The following is a 20,327-nucleotide window of genomic DNA, read 5'->3' as shown; positions in this document are numbered from 1 at the left end:
AACTGTATAGCTCTGAGACACTACAGGCCTATTGCAAAAAAAAAAAAAAATACATTGCAGGCTCATTCTCATCAGTTAATGAACGCTTACCCGAAGAGAGAAAGGTCATTGGTTGGTTGTTTCTTTTAAACGATGTATATGTAACATGCATCTACTGTATGTTGGAGAGTGTCTGCTCTTGTGACTCACCCTGAAGGTCTTGGCAATGAGGGAGTCCAGAGAGGCCCAGTCCGTCCTCCCACCAACCCTGACTGAGCCCAGGTAGAAGTCCTGCTGCTGTCCCTCCTACAGAGAGAGAGGGAGAGAGAGAGAGGGAGAGAGACAGAGGGAGAGAGAGAGAGAGAGAGAGGGAGAGAGACAGAGAGAGAGATAGAGGGAGATAGAGGGAGAGAGACGTAGACACAGAGAGATTATAGAACTGCAGACTTGTGACTGCAGATAAACGGTGGTATGACGAGATGCTCGTGCTGCTGTAGCTTACCTCAGATACGGGGCCCTGGTCACTGATGCGCACCAGCACACGCACACACACCTCATCATGAAGGGAGGACACACTCAGTGTGTCAGCTGGAGAAAGCTCTGATGGCGAGAGAGATAGAAGGGTGGGTTTTCATGTAGTGTGTGCGTGTGTATGTTTGTGTGTGTGTATGTGTGTGTACGTGTGCGTACGTATATGTCCTACCTGGATCTTTGCAGTCGTTCAAGCTGAGGCTGAAAGACTTGGTGAGGGACATGCTCATTGGCTGCCTCGTTGAGGACCCCATTAGGGAAGCCAATCCAGAGGGCTGGGAGGTGGACATGGGCGGGCCAGAGGTCGGGAGGGGGGCGGGACCTCCAGTCTTCAGCTGGTCGTTCTCCGCCTTCAAGTTCTCCACGGTTGACTAGGCAGCAGGAAGGTATAAATCATTCAGTTTCACCTCCACAGGACGCGGCCTACATCCTTATTTCCGTATACTCACACTCACACGCAAAGCAACAAACACACACCTGCATGCTGTTCATAGCGTCTCTCAGTTGCTCCAGCTGGTGGGCGGAGTTTAAAGCCTCCAACCTAATATCCGTCAACTTCATCTCTTTTTCCCAGAGTTCCGAGCGAAGCTCCGACACCACCCTCTCCTCGCTCTCAGGCTCCTCTCCTTCCAATATCCTGAGAGACAATAGACACACACACCTTTCAAAAACGACTATGCAAACCTGGAAAATCGGCAAGCCACCACCTTATCACAGAGGTTAATAGGCAATTGTTACACCCATGGTAATCAGGCCTAACAGGTCAATCTACTGAGAGGATTACATATGCTCCCAGGCTGAACAAGCTAAAAGATTAATATTCTAAGAAGGCCATAGGCTTAACGGCTAACACGTTGAGACAAGGAGGCTTAATCATCTGAATTACTGGTATGTAAAAACAGACAAAAGAAGCAAATGATACTGTGTGGCTGATGTGTTTGACGATCCTGGGCACTCACACTGAGGAGGTGGCAGAGATGGAGGTTTTGAGGGACGGGGTCTGGCTCTCCTCTGCTTCTCCCCCCTCGTGGGGCATCTTGGGGGAGTTGGGGGCGGAGGAATCGGGCGTGGCGATCTCCTCGATGTCCGAGTAGGTCTTTGGGCCCTTCTTGATGCTGAAGGCCTTGTTGAAGGAGCTCCTCAACTGAGGGGAGGCAGAATGGAAGAGGAGATATGGAGAGAGAGAGAGAGAGACAGGAGAGAAAAGTACAGATTCTCAACAGGCTGAAAGTTGCCACTGAAGAAGACAGCCTGTGTTAGTACAGTTAATAAGTCGACCCATGCTGCTCATGTCTGCCACAGCCAAACTGTGGAGATTTAAAGTGTGAGAGGCTAATTAGTACACGGTCACTGGGTCAGTGAGAATGCTGGTGAAAACACAGAGAGCTGAAATAGATGGAGGATGTTCCACAGCTACAGGAGGAACCAACGGAACTAAAGTCACTTGTCGACATTTACAGACATCTCAAGAGAAAGTAGAAGTCTGTTGTCTGTTCATTCATGGACAGACAACAGAGTCCCAGGTGTTTGGATGACAACAGGACAGTCGAACGACACGAGAGTCTATCGAAGGGCAAGTTAAAGTCAGCATGGATGGACCAACTGTCGGACATTCATAAGCTTCTCTGTCAGGGCCCGCCTCTGCTGCTCCTAACCAGGTGAAAGCACCGAGCTCCAAACACCTGTTAGCTAAGAGGAACAGCAGAAGACGACCCCTGGGAGATTCAGCCGGTTTGAACTGGTTTTCCAGGGTGTGGACCATGCTGCTGGAGCGGTGAAGCATGTTGGAGCGCTGAGTCATGTTGAGTCTACTTACCTCACACACCTGAGATATCCACATAACACAACAGACAGGAGGGAGAGACTCAGGTCACTCTCTGGGATTGAATTTGACGCTAACATACACAAGCAGGCAGGGAGGACGATGTCTCTGTGTGTGTGTGAGTGTGTGTGGTATGAGTGTGTGTTCTCTGTGTGTGTGAGTGTGTGTTCTCTGTGTGTGTGAGTGTGTGTTCTCTCTGTGTGTGTGTGTGTGTGTGTGTGGTATGAGTGTGTGGGTGTGTGTGAGTGTGTGTTCTCTGTGTGTGTGTGTGTGTGTCGTATGAGTGTGTGGGTGTGTGTGAGTGTGTGTTCTCTGTTTGTGTGAGAGGGTGTGTGTGCCCCTACCCAGCTCTTCTTCTTCTTCTTCTTGGCGTCCTGGTCCTTCAGGCTGCCCATGCTGGACAGGCTGGTCAGACTGTTGAGGCTGGAGATGCTCTCACAGGAGTTCTGACGACGCATACGCAGGTCTGAAACACACACACACACACACACACACACACACACTGATGCTCAGCTATTGGATCAATTACATGGTTTCTGTGTTTGTGTGCATGTGTGTGTGTAACTTCAAAACAATTCATCAAATTAAAAGATTATTTTCTTATTTTCTTTGTTATCAAGGAGCTGCAATAGTCATCCTCACCTTTGGGGGCGCTGTCGGAGATGTTGAGCGCTCCCTGGATGACAGCCTGGGCCTCGTGGTTCTTGGACTGCAGGGCTTCGATGGTGTCCCTCAGGTCCACGAGCTCAGTGTCCTGCTCGAGACGGAACGGAGCACAAACACAATCCCTAAACACACTGCCTTTTACATCAGCAGTCCTCAGCATACCACATACCATAACCCATGAGCCAGTCTGGGGGTTTAGTCAGTGTGTGCTTGTGACCCTCCACACCTGGAGGAACCCCCCCCCCCCCCCCACCCCCCCCCCCCCCACCCCCCCACCGACCGTTACATGGACAAAGGGAGGCTAAACAGGGCCTCTCTCTGGTTCTCATTGTGTACGAGTCAATACCGGCTCTCCTCTCCCCTCAAGGTCAGAGAGGACGGCTGCGATAAGGCTGTGCTGTACAGGTCAGTGAGCTGGCACACCCACAAAGACTCCATCTCTGGAGAGGTCTAGACAGGCCTTTCACTGGGAGCAGCAGGGCATGAACCAGGGATGGAGGGAGGGAGGGAAGGGGAGAGAGAGAGGGAGAGAGAGACAGACAGAGAGAGACAGAGAAAGGTGGCCTCTCTCCCGTACACACACCCATCAGGGCTGATCAGCTCACACACACAGAGAGAATACTGGAATGTGAGTGTGTGCACTAAAAGGAGAAAGAAAGAAAGAAAACACATGCCCTTGGGGAGGGTTTCTATAAGAGATCCCCACGGAACTCTCCCCTCTCCCTCCCCCCTCCCCCGTGGCCGGGCCTCCGACCCATATTCATCTCCTCTCCTCGGCTGTATGATCAAAGCCCGGTGTGCTAAAGCACACACTTGGGGTCCTCTTTAGCTTGTTTTTAATAGAGGGTCTGAGAGATGGAATGTACGTGCTGAGTGCTGATTGGCTAGATGGTTACTCATAGTGTTGGGTAAGGATAAAAGTAGGTAGTGTTGGGATTTGGTTGTCTTGGGTAGTGTTGGGGACCTGGTAGTGTTGGAGTGCTGGTAGTATTGGGTGGTGTTAGGGGCTGTGGTGTGTGGTACTATTTGCAGCTGTAGTGCTGGGTAGTTTTGGGGTCTGGTAGTGTTGTTTAGTGTTTGGGATGTGCTGGGAAGTGTTGGGAAGTGTTGGGTAGTGTTGGTGCAGTGTTGGATTGTGTTGGGTTAGTCAGGTGGCTGAGCGGTTAGAGAATCGGGCTAGTAATCAGAAGGTCGATGGTTCGATTCCCGGCCGTGTCAAATGACGTTGTGTCCTTGGGCAAGGCACTTCACCCTACTTGCCTCGGGGGAATGTCCCTGTACTTACTGTAAGTCGCTCTGGATAAGCGCGTCTGCTAAATGACTAAATGTTGGTGCAGTGTTGGGGCTGTGTTGGGTAGTGTTGGGTAGTGTTGGGTAGTGTTGGCTGTGTTGGTTAGTGTTGGGTAGTGTTGGGGCTGTGTTGGGTAATGTTGGTTAGTGTTGGGGCTGTGTTGGGTAGTGTTGGGTAGTGTTGGGTAGTGTTGGCTGTGTTGGTTAGTGTTGGGTAGTGTTGGGGCTGTGTTGGGTAATGTTGGTTAGTGTTGGGGCTGTGTTGGGTAACTCTGAGTACCTTCTGCTCCTGGCTGACAGACAGACTCTGCAGGCGTGTGGTCATCAGGGCCAGACTCTGCTCAAAGGCTGCCACCAGATTTGCCTGCTCAGAAGTCGGAGAAACAAAATTAAATGTCAGATTTAAGAACACTCGCACACACACACACACACACACACACACACACACACACACACACTGAAGCTATATCATTGTAACCTGTGTCTGCAGGAGAGGTTTCCATCTCTGATCTAACTCTGTTCGGGATATTTCTAGTCAGCCCATTCTCAATCAGTCTAATAAACCAACTGCATTGGAGACTGGAATAATACAATATTGAATCATTCAAGTTCATTTGATCAGTTAAGATGATGTCAGCCCATGGCTTGAATATCCTAGAATGACTGGAGAATCGAATGACATTGGAAAACAACCTCCTTCTGGGCCAAAGATAGGAATGTGTGCGTCCTATTCGTCCATGTAATAACACAAAGCCAGCACAAATTTCTCCCTTTGATGAGAAAGCTTTCATTCTTATCACACACACACACTTTTTAACCCTGCAGCGGCTTGGAGATATGCCTTGCAGTGTCCTAGACCAACCAACAGAAGGAGATTATTAGAGCAGCGGTATGATTAAACACTGTATTGTGTTTGGTATGAAAAACCCTGGTTGCTGCTTTCAGATAAAGGTCAAAGAGAGTCAAAGACACATCGTCACAATATGGATGAGCCTGTCTCTGAGACAAAGACCTCGCTAGTACTTCTGTAGGAACGCTACAGTGAAGCTTTAAATTGGGCTGATAACCTTGCAGGGACGGAACGAAGAGGTGGCATCCGATAGACTGAACACAAAGGGAGCGCGCGTGTGTTTGCGTGTGAGCGTGCGTGTGTTTGCGTGTGAGCGTGCGTGTGTTTGCGTGTGAGCGTGCGTGTGTTTGCGTGCGTTTGCGTGTGAGCGTGCGTGTGTTTGCGTGTGAGCGTGCGTGTGTTTGCGTGTGAGCGTGCATGTGTTTGCGTGTGAGCGTGCGTGTGTTTGCGTGTGAGCGTGCGTGTGTTTGCTGAAGAGACGTGACGGAGGCAGGTTCAGACCGAGGTGAACATTATTCAGCTCTGCTGTGTGTAAAGGAACTGCTGAGAGTGCTGTGAGATGATCTATCAATGACACAGCCTCTGGGATTAGAAATCTCTCACACACACACACACACACTCAGAGAACACACACATGCAGGGGGACACACCCTTTTCATTCGCCCCCTTCCTCTCCCTCTTCTATGCAGAGGCACTACGCTAGCGATAAAGGCGACAGTTAGATTAGCATGAGAAGCTACGTACGTTAGCGGAGAGCTGGGTGGTGAGGTTCGCCACTTTCTCCTGGGAAGACTCCAGCTCCCTCCTCAGCTTACGGATTTGCTGTGAGGAACCACAGAAGGACTTGTGAAAGGTGAATACGTCAAACACATATACCATGACAGCACCTATCTTTGCATCCCAGTGGGGTATGAAACAGCTCAGTTCATGAGACTGAATCGGAATCACAATTTCGTTTTTCTGGGGGACGGAAAGAAGAGATGGCTGCGGATGAAAGATGAGAAGGAAAAGACAGAGGGAGGGAGAGAGGGAGGAAGATAGGACCAGACTTACCTCGCCCTGTATCCTCTCCTCAGCCTTGGGATGCATGCGGGAGAGCACATAAAGAGAGGGGTGAAGAAAGACAAGCGGAGTAGGAAAGAGGAGACATTGGCAAACGCAACAACCTCTATTAGTGTTTACAACCAGCAGCTGGTCTACCACACATACACCCCACAACACAGAGAGAGAGGGAGGAACAATCCGGAAGCAGAACTGCAGCAGACTCCAGGTTACACATGTGCACATGAGGCTAATTACACAGGGCAAGAGTGCACACACTCAGACACAGGTCTAGACACAAGGGCCTATGCTCAGACACACACAGACACACACACCTGAGTTGACATGCCAAACACACTTACCGAGGAGTAGTTTGATGAGGCGTTGGAGGCCAGAGAGAGTACAGAGCCATGGACTGCAGAGAAAGAGAACGAGAGAGAGGAGAGAGAGAGACAGAGAAGAAGGGAGAACAGAATGAATCCATGTGAAAATAGGAATATTCAATTTAAGTCTATTAAAAATCTTAATGAAAGATCCCCCCCCCCCCCCCCCCCCCCATTTCATCCCAGTGGACTCACTCTCATCGTTGGGATCCCTGTCTCTGAAGGAGCCGGACCGGACCATTCCCATGCTGCGGGGGCGTTCAGCCAAGGACAGCGTGCTGCCCAGCGGGGACGTATACAGCTCCAGGGAGGCATCGTGGGTGGGGATGCTGTTGGAGCGGGTCATCCTGGGGGGGCAGATGATGGGGCTGGGGGCCACTGGGGGGTGGGGGGGGGGTGGGGATGATTACTTTAATCCATAAACAAAAACAACACAGCACCCATCATCTGTGTATATCCAATTCTATGTATGTTTGCGTGTTTGTGTGTGTGTGTGTGTGTCGTACTAACCGACGCTGGTCTTGGCGGAGCGTGGCAGGGAGGTGGGGGAGGGCAGCAGAGGGGGGGTGAGGGAGTCCGTCAGGCTCAGGATGGTGTGGGAGTGTCTCCTCTCCTTCCCCTCCTCCTCACTCTGTGACGGACTGCTGTAACTGGAGGGAAGGGGGGTTGGGTGTTACTCAGAGTGTTGCTCAGTCACAACGGACCCCCAAAACACTCCCCTTCCACCCCTCCATAACATCCAAACCACACATGGACCAGTCCGACTGTACCAAATCAGGTATCATCACTCACTAAGTCACACATAATTTCATACATATATGATAGTTCATGTATTGGGAGGAAGGTTGAATAGGGATCAAACATGGATGCGTGTCAGGGCAGAACAAGATGTATGCCTCTGGCTGACTGCTGGTGTGTGTGAATACAGAGCCCTCTGGCCAGGATTAACACAGTCAGTCACATGACACATGTCTAAGGAGGGGACAGGGGAAAAGGTCACATGGCCCTGATGGTGACTGACAGGTTGGTATGGAAAAGCAATATCTGTGTTTGCGTATGCCTGTTTCTACATGCTTATGTGTGTGAGATAGTGTGTGAGTGTGTGTGTGTGTGTGTGTAGTTACCTGAGCCCCTTCTTCGGCAGAGTGTTTCTGTCCTTGTGGGAACTGGAGAGGGACAGAAAGATAAAGAAATGACATCATTTTGACTGCAAGTGTGTGGGTGTGTGTTAGGGCCAGGGTGTCTAAACACAAAAAAGCATAGCTGAAGACAGTATATAATTACGACTTCAGTCATCTACAGCTGTAAAGCACTGATAATAGGCCTGAGTAATAATGCCCTAGCTCTTTGTGTGCGTGAGTGTGTGTGTGTGTACGTGTGTGTGCGCGTGCGACTCCCTATTAACAGCCGACAGTGTAGTTTAACTACACTGAGTCTGAAATAGCCACACTGATTTTGCTGGCTTGAGGTTTGTTGAGAAGGCTAATGGCTTCCTACTGCTGCCTCAGTATAAACAGATGGAAAATGTAGCACTGGAGTTTTGTGTGTCGTCTGTACAGCGTTTACAACCTAAATTTGGGCCATTAAAGGCCATTAGATTGAATACATTTGTGATTGTAGAGTGAATTTGATATGAAGTCTCTGTCTCCCACTGAATAAAACCAAAGTGAAGCTCAGTTCCTCCTTGTGGCCAGTAGGTGGAAGCACATACACTGGTTTTTAATCCGAGGTAGAATCTACACAGGTTTTGGTGTGTATGTTGTGTATGTTGGTGTGTATTTGTGTATGTTTGCGTGGATTAGTGCATCCCGTTATGAGGGTTCCTCACCTTTCACTAAGAGTGAGTGACATCCTACTCCCAGACTTCCAGGTCCCAGGGACCCTCTCCTCCTGTCTATCCCTGTCTCGCTGCTCTGTGCCTGGGTAGCCTCCGGCCAGCCTCTCCCTGTCCTGGGGCTCTGGGGCCAGGCTCATCTGGAGGGGCAGGGACTCCATGCTCCGATGGAGCCCGGAGAGACGGGGGTAAAGCAGGGGGGAGCCGCTCCCAGCGACCCCGCCGACCCCCAGGGCTGAGCCCTGCCTGGGGCCCAGCCCAGGGCCAGAGAAGCAGGCTGAGGAGTTGACGTTAAGGAGGGGGGCTGGACTGGGGGTCAGGCAAGGGGTAGTGGTGCTTCCCCCAGAGCTGACCAGATCCTGGAGCTTGGAGTAGGGGGGAATCTTGGGGGGGAGGGGGTCCTGGATGCCCATCCCCACCTCCAGACTGCTGGAGCTGAGCTTGTCCAGGTGAACCAGAGATGGAGGCTTCCCCAGGGTCCTAACCCCTGACAGCCTGGCAGAGACAAGGGAGAGGAGTCAGAGAGAGGGGAGACACCAGACAGGAACCACAACAGGAGTGTGTGAGTGTGAGTGGGTTCAAGCATCTGTGTGAACATTATGCCAGCTTGTGCATGCTGCGGAGTCCTCGTCTCCTCATACCTGTGTGTGTTGGCTGAGAGTGGCTCCGCCCCCTTCCCCGAGCTGGGCGGCCTGAGCCCCTGGAGCTTCTCTCCGGGGGTCTTCAACGCCGACGCCCTCTCTCCTCCTCCGCACTCCGAGTCCGAGCCCACCGCCTTGGCCTTGGCTCGCTCCTTCTCCTTCTCCCTGTCGGTCTGGTTGACAGGCCCGGGGCTGGGAATGCCCCGGCCTCCAGCCTTGCCCAGGCCGCTCCCGCCAAGCCCGGAGCCGGGCTCCTTCAGGCGGGAGCCCTGGCTGGCCGGGCTGTGCATGGTGCTGAAGGGCTTGACGCTCAGCTGGCCGCAGCCAGCGTCCATGCTGCTGCTGACAGGCCGTCCGGCCGTGGGCTTGGTGAGGCTGAGCGTGCTGGTCTTGGCCGGCCTGGGCAGAGAGCGGTACTGGACAGAGTTCCTGGCGCTGGGGGACAGGAAGCCGCTGTGCTCGCTGCCCGACACGTCCAGACTGGTTTTCCTGCTGCCGGCTCCTCCGCTGCCGCCGCCGCCGGACGGTTTCACGGGGATGCCGGAGGATTTGGGGATCTTGCCGACGGTGGCCGAGCCGCCGCAGATGGATGAGCCGTTGGTGGTCGTGACGGTTGCCGTGACGGTGGTGCCGTTACCGAGTGATGGCGCGGGCTTCTTGTAGCCGAAGTTTCCTCCGGCGGTGGCGGGGCGGACCAGGCCGGAGGGGGGCTTCCGCTGCTCGCCAGCCCCGCCTACTCGCGGTTCTTTACCGGCGTCCGAGCATGAGCGCTGCAGACCGGAGGACCGGATGGCCAGGCGAGACTTATCCACCACCTTGCCGTCAGACTTAGCTAGGGCTGGAGGGGGAGAAGAACGAGCAGGGGGGGGGGGGGGGGGGGGGGGGGGAGAGGAGATGGAGAGAGGAGGAGAGACAGAGAAAGATGGAGGGGAGGAAAAAAGTGAAGTTGATTGGGAGGGAGGGAGGGAGGGAGGGAAAAAGAGAGAGTAAGAGAGGATGTCAGTTCTTGATGACTAGACACAACATACATTGTATTACTGGAATGACTACAATTTATTTCGCTTTGTCCATCCAGTCCTAACTGGACACCTACACAGGCTGTAACAGTGCTCTTACTAAAAATACCCCCACAGAAAGGTCATGGACTTCAGTTAGACCCACCCTGATTCACCGGTATCATTCACTTACTCCTCTTTTCCACCCCTCTGAAATAAAATAGACAACTTTCCCGCAAAATGCGTCTGTACCGGACTGTGTGTGAGTGTGTTTGTGTGTGTGCACTGTGCGGTTAACCCTGCAATGGAAAACTAGCGCTCAAACTGGTACGGTGTGTCTTTGTGTGTGATTCCTAATGACTGAGGTGGAACATGGCTCCATGACTCCCTACATGGTTCTATAGGGCCGTAGATAGAGTCTCCCCTCAGGTCAGTCTGAGTGGAGCTCACAGATACAGAATCCTTTCCGGGGCTAATGGACTTGCTTTAACCACTGACTACAAGAGGCATTCAATGACTCGAGTGGAAATTTGGGCTGAAAATAATATTTTAAAATTATGTTGGAGTGAGTAGGAATCACAGCTCCACACAGGCAATGGAGCACCAAGCCACACACACACACACATACAGAGACCCACACATACACACACATACACACAGTTACAGATCTGTCTCTAATGGGAGTAGTTAGGGGAGGTTTATATTCATGGCATTAACACAGTCAAAGGACGGCAGTTGGAGGAGACCCACCAGCATGCTGCCCAGGGACATCTGGAGTCACTTACAACTATTTAAAAAGCCGCAATACACACACACACACACACATTAACAAAGTCACACACTCACCTTCAGAAATAACCACACCACACGTACACACACTCACATATACCACCCCGAATCCCAGAAATTAGCAGCTACTGGGCCCTGCAAAGGAATGTGTCACTGTATCAGAAGTTGTTGGTAAATGTGAATGAACTGGGCTTACCCTTCACTAACTCCATCCATCTGTCAACCGCAAATCCAGAGTCATTATACTAACAGACAAGATTAGGCGAGGGAGAAATAAAACACTAACAAACACTTTCTCTTGCTCCCGCCTGCTCTCTCTCTCTCTCTCTCTCTCTCTCTCTCTCTCTCTCTCTCTCTCTCACTTCTTTTTCCTCTCGGAGTAAGAGAAAAACGTTATTTCTGATTAACAGTGACATAAATGAGGCCTGATTTGCAGCACCCAGTGCTGAAGAGACAAAGCACATACTGCTGATGTCATCAGACAGATATGATTTAGGCCTACTGTGGACTAACTACCTCCATCCCTCATATCTACACTCTCTACAGAGAAGCCAGGCCCGCATGCCTAGACCACCCAATGAGACTGTGGCATCACACACACCACAACTGGGGACAGCTGAGACAAGTGGTAGTCACTTCAGTTGGAGAATGATTGCAATAAACACAGTTAGACAGACAGGCAGGCAGGCAGGCAGGCAGGCAGGCAGGCAGGCAGGCAGGCAGGCAGGCAGGGAGACAGCTAGAACGACAGGTAGACAGAGAGGTGGAGGCACAGAGACAGACAGGCAGGCACACATTCAGAGACAGACAGGCAGACAGGCACACATTCAGACAGACAGACAGGCAGGCACACATTCAGACAGGCACACATTCAGACAGACAGACAGGCAAGCACACATTCAGAGACAGACAGACAGGCAGGCACACATTCAGAGACAGGCAGAAAGGCAGACAGACAGACAGGTCCACCGTCTCAGACCCCCACCAGCTTCATGGAAAGAGGAGGGAAGATGAAATGAAGATGTGCTTCCCAGATCTGTATTCGTCACTTTCATTATTACACACCACAGCACACGCATCCACAGACAGACAGACAGACAGACAGACTGACTGTGGTGTGGCTTTCTACATTCTTCCCAAGTGGCCTCATTCTGCTGTCATTCTGGTTTTTCAATGAGGAGTGTGCTTGTGTCATACCTAGTGTGTGTCTGTGTGTGTGTCTGTGTGTGTGTGTGTGTGTGGGGGGGGGGGGTATGGTTGAGGTGCATTCCATCTCATTCCTAAGCAGAATTCTGCTGACACCCTCCGACACCAAGCATCGTAGCGTGAACCTGTGAGTGTGTCTGTGAGTGCTGGTTTGAAAGACATGGTCTTTCAAGGGACCAAAGTCAAAGATTGGAATGATGAACACCTTCACTATACCAGTACACACCACCCAGGATCTCACACCTCTCTCTCTCTCTCTCTTAAATACTGCCATGCAGCCACACACACACACACACCCCGTGAGACTAAAGAATGTCTCATGCTGTTGTCTTTCTAAGGTTCTAATCTCCACTGGTCAGACAACAGGAACTAGTCCATCTGCTCCCATTCCTGTTCGTCATCCAGCTAATTACATTGGACAAGAGAGAGGCAGATTAAGTAGGACACATTGATAGATTGATACTATTCAAATGAATACGAATAGCCGCCAGGTACATATATCACAGCCTTTTCAATGGCTGTGTTTGCCACGGCCAGTATTTTAACACTGGCAGTGCCCCCTCAGTCTAACTGGCATACACTGGTTGGCACATATATCCTGTTTTGATGTTGTGTGTGTGTGTGTGTGTGTTTGAAAGTGTGTGTCTGCTTACGTAAAACTCACACAGATGGTGTGTTTTAAAAAGCCAGCTGCACAAACTGAGCCATTGTGCTCAGTGTGTGTGTGTGTGTGGTGTGCTTTGGTCCTAAATGTTAAGCGTTGATGGTAGCACATTGTTGGCTGGCACAAACAAACATCACATACACACACTGTACTTGTTTCCCTGAGCACAAGGCCTTTATGTTAGCCATATAAATTGTGCCAGCCTGAAAAGAAAGCGTGGATGGGAGAGGCTGGATCACTGGGCCAGAAAAACAGCCTGTGTGGGTGTGTGTGTGTGTGAGAGAAAGAGAGAGAGAGGGGGGGGGGGTCAGGATGGGAGTGGGTGGAAAAGGGCGTTTGATACATGGCACTACCACCATAACCCCCCGGAGAGTAAGCTGCAGCTGTGGTAGTGTGTGTGTGTGTGTGTGTGTGTGTTTGTGTCCATAAATGCTTTCGAGAGTGAAAGATGAAGAAGGACAGAAAGTGAGGAGAGGAGAAGACTTGACACCTGTCGATAACCGTCGGGGACGTTTCGCTCACCTGCCACTTTGAGCGCGCCCTGTGACGTGTGCGTGATGGGGGAGGTGACTCCCACGGGCGGGTTACGCCCCCCTTTCTTCAGCGTGGCCGATTGGCTCAGGGTCTGCGGCTTCTTCAGCTCCCTCCCGCCCGTCTCTAAGCCCTCCCCCTGCGGCCGGGGCTTCTTCCAGCGGCTGGCCGACTCGGTCTTCAGGCTGCCCGTGTCGTACAGGCCGCCGCCCCCCAGGCTCTTGCGGCTGGGCTTGGTGTCGTCGCCGTCCCAGGAGAGGCCGCTCTCCACCAGAGAACGCTTCTCAGCGTCCGTACGCATCTGGAGAGAGAGATGGCGAGAGAGAGAGATAAAGATGAGAGAAAGATGGAGTGAGCGATGGGGAGAGAAAAAGATGAGAGAGATGAACAGAGAGAGATGGAGAGAGATGAGGAGAGAGACAGAGTATTTAAACATCATTGCCGGATCTGACGGTGTAAGTTATAGTAGTCACAAGAGATGAGTTCAGAAAGGCGTTCAACAAGCTCCCTTTCTCAAGTTGCTGGCATAACACATAACCCTGTCTACAGCTTTGGAATAACTCTCAGACCCAAGCCACAAGACACACACACACACACACGCACACAGACACACACACACACACAAGTATACACACAGCTGCATCATCTCCACTCTATCTATGTAATCCTCTACTTTGACACTTCAAAGACGAGCTAACCCTGAGGTTGCCTTTAGCGAGAGAGGAGAGCCTGGCTAGCACACGCAGGCTCGCCTGCCTAGCACACAGGCCTACGAAGCAGAGACAACAAACAGCCCAGTCTGGAGGTAATCCAATAAGGAAAAATGTCAAACAATGACCTAAAGGAAATAAGAAATGGAGGTCATGTTTAAGTTACGGCCTGACGTGTGTGTGTCTGTGTCTGCGCTCAGGTTCATCATAGGAAGAAGATTATTTCTCAGGAAGCTTTTGGTACTTTGCACAAGGCCTGCAGCCTGCATGGAGCCGTGTGCGAGAGAGAAAGTGTGTGTGTGTTCACGTCAGGTTGGTATATTATACAACAATGCCCTAAAGACTAATATGGCAAATTCCTCCTTTATTAAAACCAACAGACCCCCTGAAAAGCTTCACATTGTCTGTGGAATGTGAACGTTTGTCTGTGGAATGTGTGTGTGTGTGTGCGCACTGAGACATGAACACTGAGACAGAGTTTGGGAACACTTTGTCTCTAAATATTCGCTCGCTTTCATCTTTTCCCTGTGCCCTCGTTGTGCGCCCTCTCTAACGTGCCGTCCTCCCTCCATCTTTCCTCTCTGCGTGGCGAGGGCCCAGAGAGGAGGAAGGAACAGGGATGCTGGGAAGGTCACACGGGCCTCAGAGGAAATGAGAAATGCCGAAAGACAGAAAGAGAGAGAGAGAGAGAGAAGGAGCGAGAGAGAGAGAGCGAGCGATATTGCCGCAGTAAGCCATGTGTATTTGGCACTATGGGATGGAGGCTGCATGTTGGTAGCTGTGGCAATGAATTATGCTTTAGGGGGTGGTAATGGTTTCTATGGTTACTGTAACAAGGCGTGATGGGAGGGGCCACGGGTCTTTGCTGGCCCGCATGCGGAACTGCAGATGGCTTTGTGTGAGCGTGTGTGTGAGTGTGTGTGAGAGTGTGTATGAGAGAGTGTGTGAGCGTGTGTGTGAGTGTGTATGAGAGAGTGTGTGAGCGTGTGTGTGAGTGTGTGTGAGAGAGTGTGTGAGCGTGTGTGAGAGTGTGTGTGAGTGTGTGAGTGTGTGCAGATGGCCGTGTTCTAGACATGTCCTTCAGTGTACCGGAGGAGACAAAGCCCCGTTCCGCACCCTCAGCATCCCAGTATTGAGGTTGCTATGGTTACGCTGCGTCTCTCTCTCTCTCTCGCTCTCCCTCTCTCCCTCCCACTACTACAGCTATAGGAGCAGCACTGCGGAGGTGTGACCTATATCAGACAGACTGAGGAACGCCGCCCACACACACACGCACACACACACACAAGCAAGCACACACACACTTGTCTGACACCTTTGCTGCTGCAGCTAGACCTATAGGAGAGAAATGATCAGTCAGCATGAATATTAACTCAATGTGGGGTAACTGTGTGTGTGTGTGTGTGTGTGTGTGAGAGAGACTGTGTGTGCACCATCTTCTCCTCCCTTGTGGTGTGTAGCGGCTGGAACAAGTGCAGTGCACGATATATTGATTGTTTTGCAGGAGGTGTAAAAGAGCGTTTGTACAGCAATCCTTATTATCCTATAGATAACAATACCACAGCATGTGTGTGTGTGTGTGTGTGTGTGTGTGTGTGTGTGTGTGTGGTGCTTATGGAGTGTGTGACATCTCTCAGCCTATCATCAATACTGAACTGGATAAACTGGGATCAATAGTCCTCTAAGCCAGCATAGAGTGGGACAATCTGTCAGTGTCCATTTGTGTGTGTGTGTGTGTGTGTGTATGTACATATGTAGGTATCTGTGTGTGTGTTCCTCACCACAATGGCGGAGTTCCGTCGGGAGCCTATGGGTGTGGTGGGGAGGGAGGTGAGGGTGGGGCTGGCGTTGAACTCCTCTGAGCTGAGGTTGTCAGAGCCGTCACTCAGGCCGCTGCTGATGGAGCTGCTCTCATCCCAGCTGCAGGAAACAGGAAGTGACCGTTAGAACCATACAGGTCAGCACTAGTTACTCATCAAGCATTTTACAAACCCGTCGAATGAATCCTAGACGTTAAAGAAATACTTGAATAAGTACATTTACATTTAGCAGACGCTCTTATCCAGAGCGACTTACAGTAAGTACAGGGACATTCCCCCCGAGGCAAGTAGGGTGAAGTGCCTTGCCCAAGGACACAACATAATTTTGCACGGCCGGGAATCGAACCAACAACCTTCTGATTAATAGCCCAACTCGCTAACCGCTCAGCCATCTGACCCCAAAGTAGATAGAAATGAACCTGACAGTGCACCCCTCCTAATCCACACACGCACGTATTTCCCCCGTCGATTAATTTTCCCTGTGTGTGCACGCTCTTTAGGGTATGAACCCTCTACCAGATAAGTTACATCAGCAGCCGTCTGCTCTCTTATCTCCTGCTTGTCCAATGAAATATTCATTGCGAGAGAGGCTATATTTATAGCAGTGATCCACATACTGTACTGTATCAGCCTGGTTTTAACACAGACTTTCACACCCTGACTGTACACACACACACACACACACAACAACCCGAGCACATGCAACACTCGAGAACACACAAAGACGCATTCGCACACAACAGACACTGACGCATACACACTCACTATCAGACTATCTGTCTGGCTGTTGGCCTCCTACACACTCCTGTCTGTATATGTCTGAGTATTCCTCCTGTAACCCGGGCGACTGAGGCCTGTCACACAGGACTGGAGAGTGTCTGTGGAGCAGGCAGGCGGGCCCACAGAGCCCATGACCCGAGGAAGGAGGACTGGAGGATGGGACACTGCACACGGTGACCTGTAGGAGCCAGGGAGGAGGGTGGGGGTGGGGTGAGGGTGGGCGTCCATCTGGAGAGTGGAGGTTAGGGGCACTGTATGTGGGTCAGGGACAGGAAGGTAGGGGGTGGGTTGCATGGGGGCTCTCATTTATCTCATGAAGTTGGGAAGGTTAAGTGTGTGTGTGTGTGTGCTGTACTGTATGGAGGTCAATGGGTAATGATACTGGGAGGCGTTCTATAAGGTTGGGTCTAATGAAGGGTGGGGTAGTGGGGGAGGAGGGGGCAGGGCATGAGGATTCGGCGAGTTTGCCTTCCGGATGGGTGCCTCCGTGGGTCACACTGTACCCCGGGGGTAGGTTAGAGGGGGGAGAGGAGGAGGGGGTGAATGCGGGTGAATGACAGGCCCCCCCCTTTCCTCTTGCGTCCTGTCTGGCCTTTGGATATGAGACGCAAGCGCTCCAAACACATCGCCCTGGAAACACGAGCGCGTCTGCAGTAGCCGTCCTCCCGACGTGTCAAATTAAGGTCAGAAGAGCACAGCCGAGGGAGACCCGAGAGAGACCCGAGAGGGAGAGAGATCTGTCTGGCTCTCACTTCCGTTTCTGACAGTGTCGCGGATAGCGGTTTGTGTCTGGGCTCAGTCCCAGGCTTCAAAGAGAAGAACTCTTTGATGGTCCGCACACCACCTCCACACTGAGCCCACCCTGCGCTCTGCATGGTGTGTCACCCCGAAACCCACTAAACTGTGCCCTCTACACTCCAAATAAGCTGACTGATATCGGCTCACCCACACACACACACACACACACTGGAGACTGTGGTAGATAAGCTTCACAGACACCGGACTGGCTATTTATAGACCATGCAGGTAGGACATAAATGACTATTGATGAACGTGAAACACCGGGGTAGCTGTTGTGCTCAGATAAGAGCGTAGCAGTGTGATAGAAGCTCACTGCTAAAATGCCTCGCTTATCTGCTTACAGAAGAATGCCGATCATCGACTGGATCACATGGGCCAGGCGTGTTGGTGGTGGGTGTCTCTCGTTCGGCCATATCATAGATTCCAGACATTCTACCCAGCCCAGATGGCACATAGCGATACTGTCTCTCAGACTGGAGGAGGTCTGGACTACTGTAACTATGTTGCCTAGACACTCATAATAAACTCATTGAATTAGTGTAACCTTTAGCTTTTTATAAGCAATGTCACATAGGGCTGTACGTACGCCCATAGAACTGCACTTAAACCAACGTAAACCTACCAACCAAAAGATAATACATGTCCTCTGCATGGCTGCCTAATCCAGTCCTTAACAGGTAGAAATATAATGGTCTGGAGGCCTTACCGACTAGCACTTAACACAAACACGATGAATTACCACACACACACACACCGGTGAGATCACACAGACAGTAAACGGCCTGTCCTTGCTGAGTGTGTGCAACACTAACAGAGTTATGATGCAGAATCAACCCTCCAGGCAGCCACTCTGTTTTTCATCGCCCGCTCGCTGGATGAGTCTCCGAGGCGTCTTCGGGTCTCGCCTAACTGGCTTGTAATGAAACGCTGCTCCTCAGCTGGAAAGATGACAACGCCGTAGACACGTTGTGTCTAGAGCCGGAACATGGCTGTGCTATCTGCTACAACATCTAACCTCTCCATCCAACCTTTGTCATAGAACAGTTAACCTATTTGCTAGAGCAACTCACCTCTCTGATAGAACATCTAACCTTGACATTGTAATAGAACAGTTGTCCTCGGTGATAGAAGGGCTCATCTCTCTGTACTAGAACAGAGAGCCCTAGGTTAGACCAGTAGCCTGTCTGCTAGAAAAGCCTCTATAAAACAGCAAGCCTCCATGTTGCTTTCTCTGGGCCGAGACACTGAGACACCGATTTGATCGATGGCAGCCTGGTCGATAGCCGTTTCCCACCCGGCCGTGCTGAAAGCTGGGCCAGGCGGAGAGGCGGAGTGGATAGGTGAGGAGAGGTGAGAGGATGGAGGGAGGGAGGTGTGGAACAGGGGAATAGGAGGGAGGATGGGGGGGAGAGAACCAGTGAGAGAACAGATAAGGGCGGGAAAAGGGATTGGCGGGGTGAGGGAACGGAGAGATTTGGAGAAGGAGGACGAGAGGAGATGCTGTCGAGCGGTGAGGAGAGGGTGAAGAATGAGAAGATATGGAGCAGAGTGGGTGACGGAAAGAAGAACCTCCTGATACCACTCATCCTTCAAGAGGATTTGTCAGTCCTCTCGTATCCCTGCTCGTCAAACAGCTGCGGACCTCCTCTCCTCCTCCTCATCCTTCCTCCACCCCCCCCTCCTTCCTTCCTCCTGCAGCAGCTGCAGACACTGCAGGCTAATATTAGCTCTCCATTCATCTCAGTCACACTGTCTCCTATTAGCTCATGTCTCGGATGACTCCTTGATTAATCTCCATCAAACCCTGTCCCTGTGACAACTTAATACCTCGTAACTGGGCACTTGAACATGTATATGCATATCTGGCCAACTAACAAACACACATGCATGCAGCCACACACACACACACACACACACACACAGCTAAAACCTAATTTGATACAAAGTGAGAGACGGCTCTGATGTTTTGATTAGACAAGACATATGGGACTGTATGTAGTAACAGCTTTAGACCAATCACGCCTGAGGGAGGAGGAAAGGTTCACAGACCAGGAACTAGGAAATAAGAACATCATGACAATGAACAATAGCTTCTTCTTCATAATCGAATGAACAAAATGGCCATCGATATGGATTTGATTTGGTCTCCTATAAATTAGGATCATGGTGAAGTGCTTCATATTAAAGCCATCCTTCCTTTCAACAGAACACTGCCCAACAGGCACATGTGAAACACATACACATACGCAAAAGACAGAGAGAGAGAGAGAGAGAGAGAGAGAGAGAGAGAGAGAGAGAGAGAGAGAGAGAGAGAGAGAGAGAGAGAGAGAGAGAGAGAGAGAGAGAAAGAGAGAGAGGGGAAAGAGATTGGTGTTAGGCAGGCCCCAATGATGTGGCATAAAAGCTAGACGGAAAACACCCAATATAAATGCTTTGTAGATCAATAAATATCATCACCGGTGCAATAAACAGAACACACTCTTACACGGACACGTAATGTGTTCTCCTGTCTCTCAAACACAAACGGCTTTCACATGAATCTGAATTACTCAATAGACTAAACCTCACGACGAGCTAAATACCCCTGGCTCTTGTTAATGGCCCTCTGTGCCTTTCTATGAATACCATGGAGCTAATTACCCCCAACCCACCCCAAAAGCCCTGGTGGAGCGCTCATTATCACAAACACTGTTCTTCTCTTCTCCCTCCGTTCTTCTCCTCTCCCCAGCCCAGCCCTGCCCTGGCCTACCCTTCCTCTCCCCTCTCCCCCTCAATGATCCCTTCTTCTCTTAGCCACTTGTGACCTCCTATCTGGGGCTGTTCGCCCTGTCCACTCCTCCCTGCCAACGCTGCACTCTCCTCATCTCCTTCCTCGCTTTCCGGCGTTGCACTTTCCCTTTTCTTCTTCGCTGACTTTGTCTGCCCTTCCCTCAGGAAGACAGAGAGAGGAGATCCAGCAGATATAGAGAGAGAGAGAGAGAGAGAGAGAGAGGG

At 51.1% G+C, this 20,327-nt stretch overlaps 1 protein-coding gene across 1 annotated transcript in view; it reads right to left on the bottom strand.

Annotated features, from left to right (window-relative positions):
* LOC136945671 (neuron navigator 1-like) overlaps positions 1–20,327 on the bottom strand; it is a 77,228-nt gene that overhangs the window by 5,682 nt on the left and 51,219 nt on the right. The window contains 19 exon segments of the mRNA XM_067239632.1: positions 190–282; positions 491–579; positions 683–881; positions 988–1,147; positions 1,470–1,654; positions 2,327–2,335; positions 2,677–2,798; positions 2,975–3,086; positions 4,569–4,652; positions 5,883–5,960; positions 6,192–6,215; positions 6,515–6,594; positions 6,758–6,940; positions 7,073–7,212; positions 7,687–7,728; positions 8,391–8,891; positions 9,038–9,875; positions 13,214–13,523; positions 15,714–15,852. Of these exon segments, the coding sequence (XP_067095733.1) occupies positions 190–282; positions 491–579; positions 683–881; positions 988–1,147; positions 1,470–1,654; positions 2,327–2,335; positions 2,677–2,798; positions 2,975–3,086; positions 4,569–4,652; positions 5,883–5,960; positions 6,192–6,215; positions 6,515–6,594; positions 6,758–6,940; positions 7,073–7,212; positions 7,687–7,728; positions 8,391–8,891; positions 9,038–9,875; positions 13,214–13,523; positions 15,714–15,852 (3,388 nt within the window).

The sequence above is a fragment of the Osmerus mordax genome, chromosome 7 (genome assembly GCF_038355195.1).
Source record: "Osmerus mordax isolate fOsmMor3 chromosome 7, fOsmMor3.pri, whole genome shotgun sequence".
In the NCBI taxonomy this organism is placed as follows: domain Eukaryota; kingdom Metazoa; phylum Chordata; class Actinopteri; order Osmeriformes; family Osmeridae; genus Osmerus; species Osmerus mordax.
The sequence above is the reverse complement of the archived record's forward strand: the minus strand, read 5'-3'. Positions and strand labels throughout refer to the sequence as shown.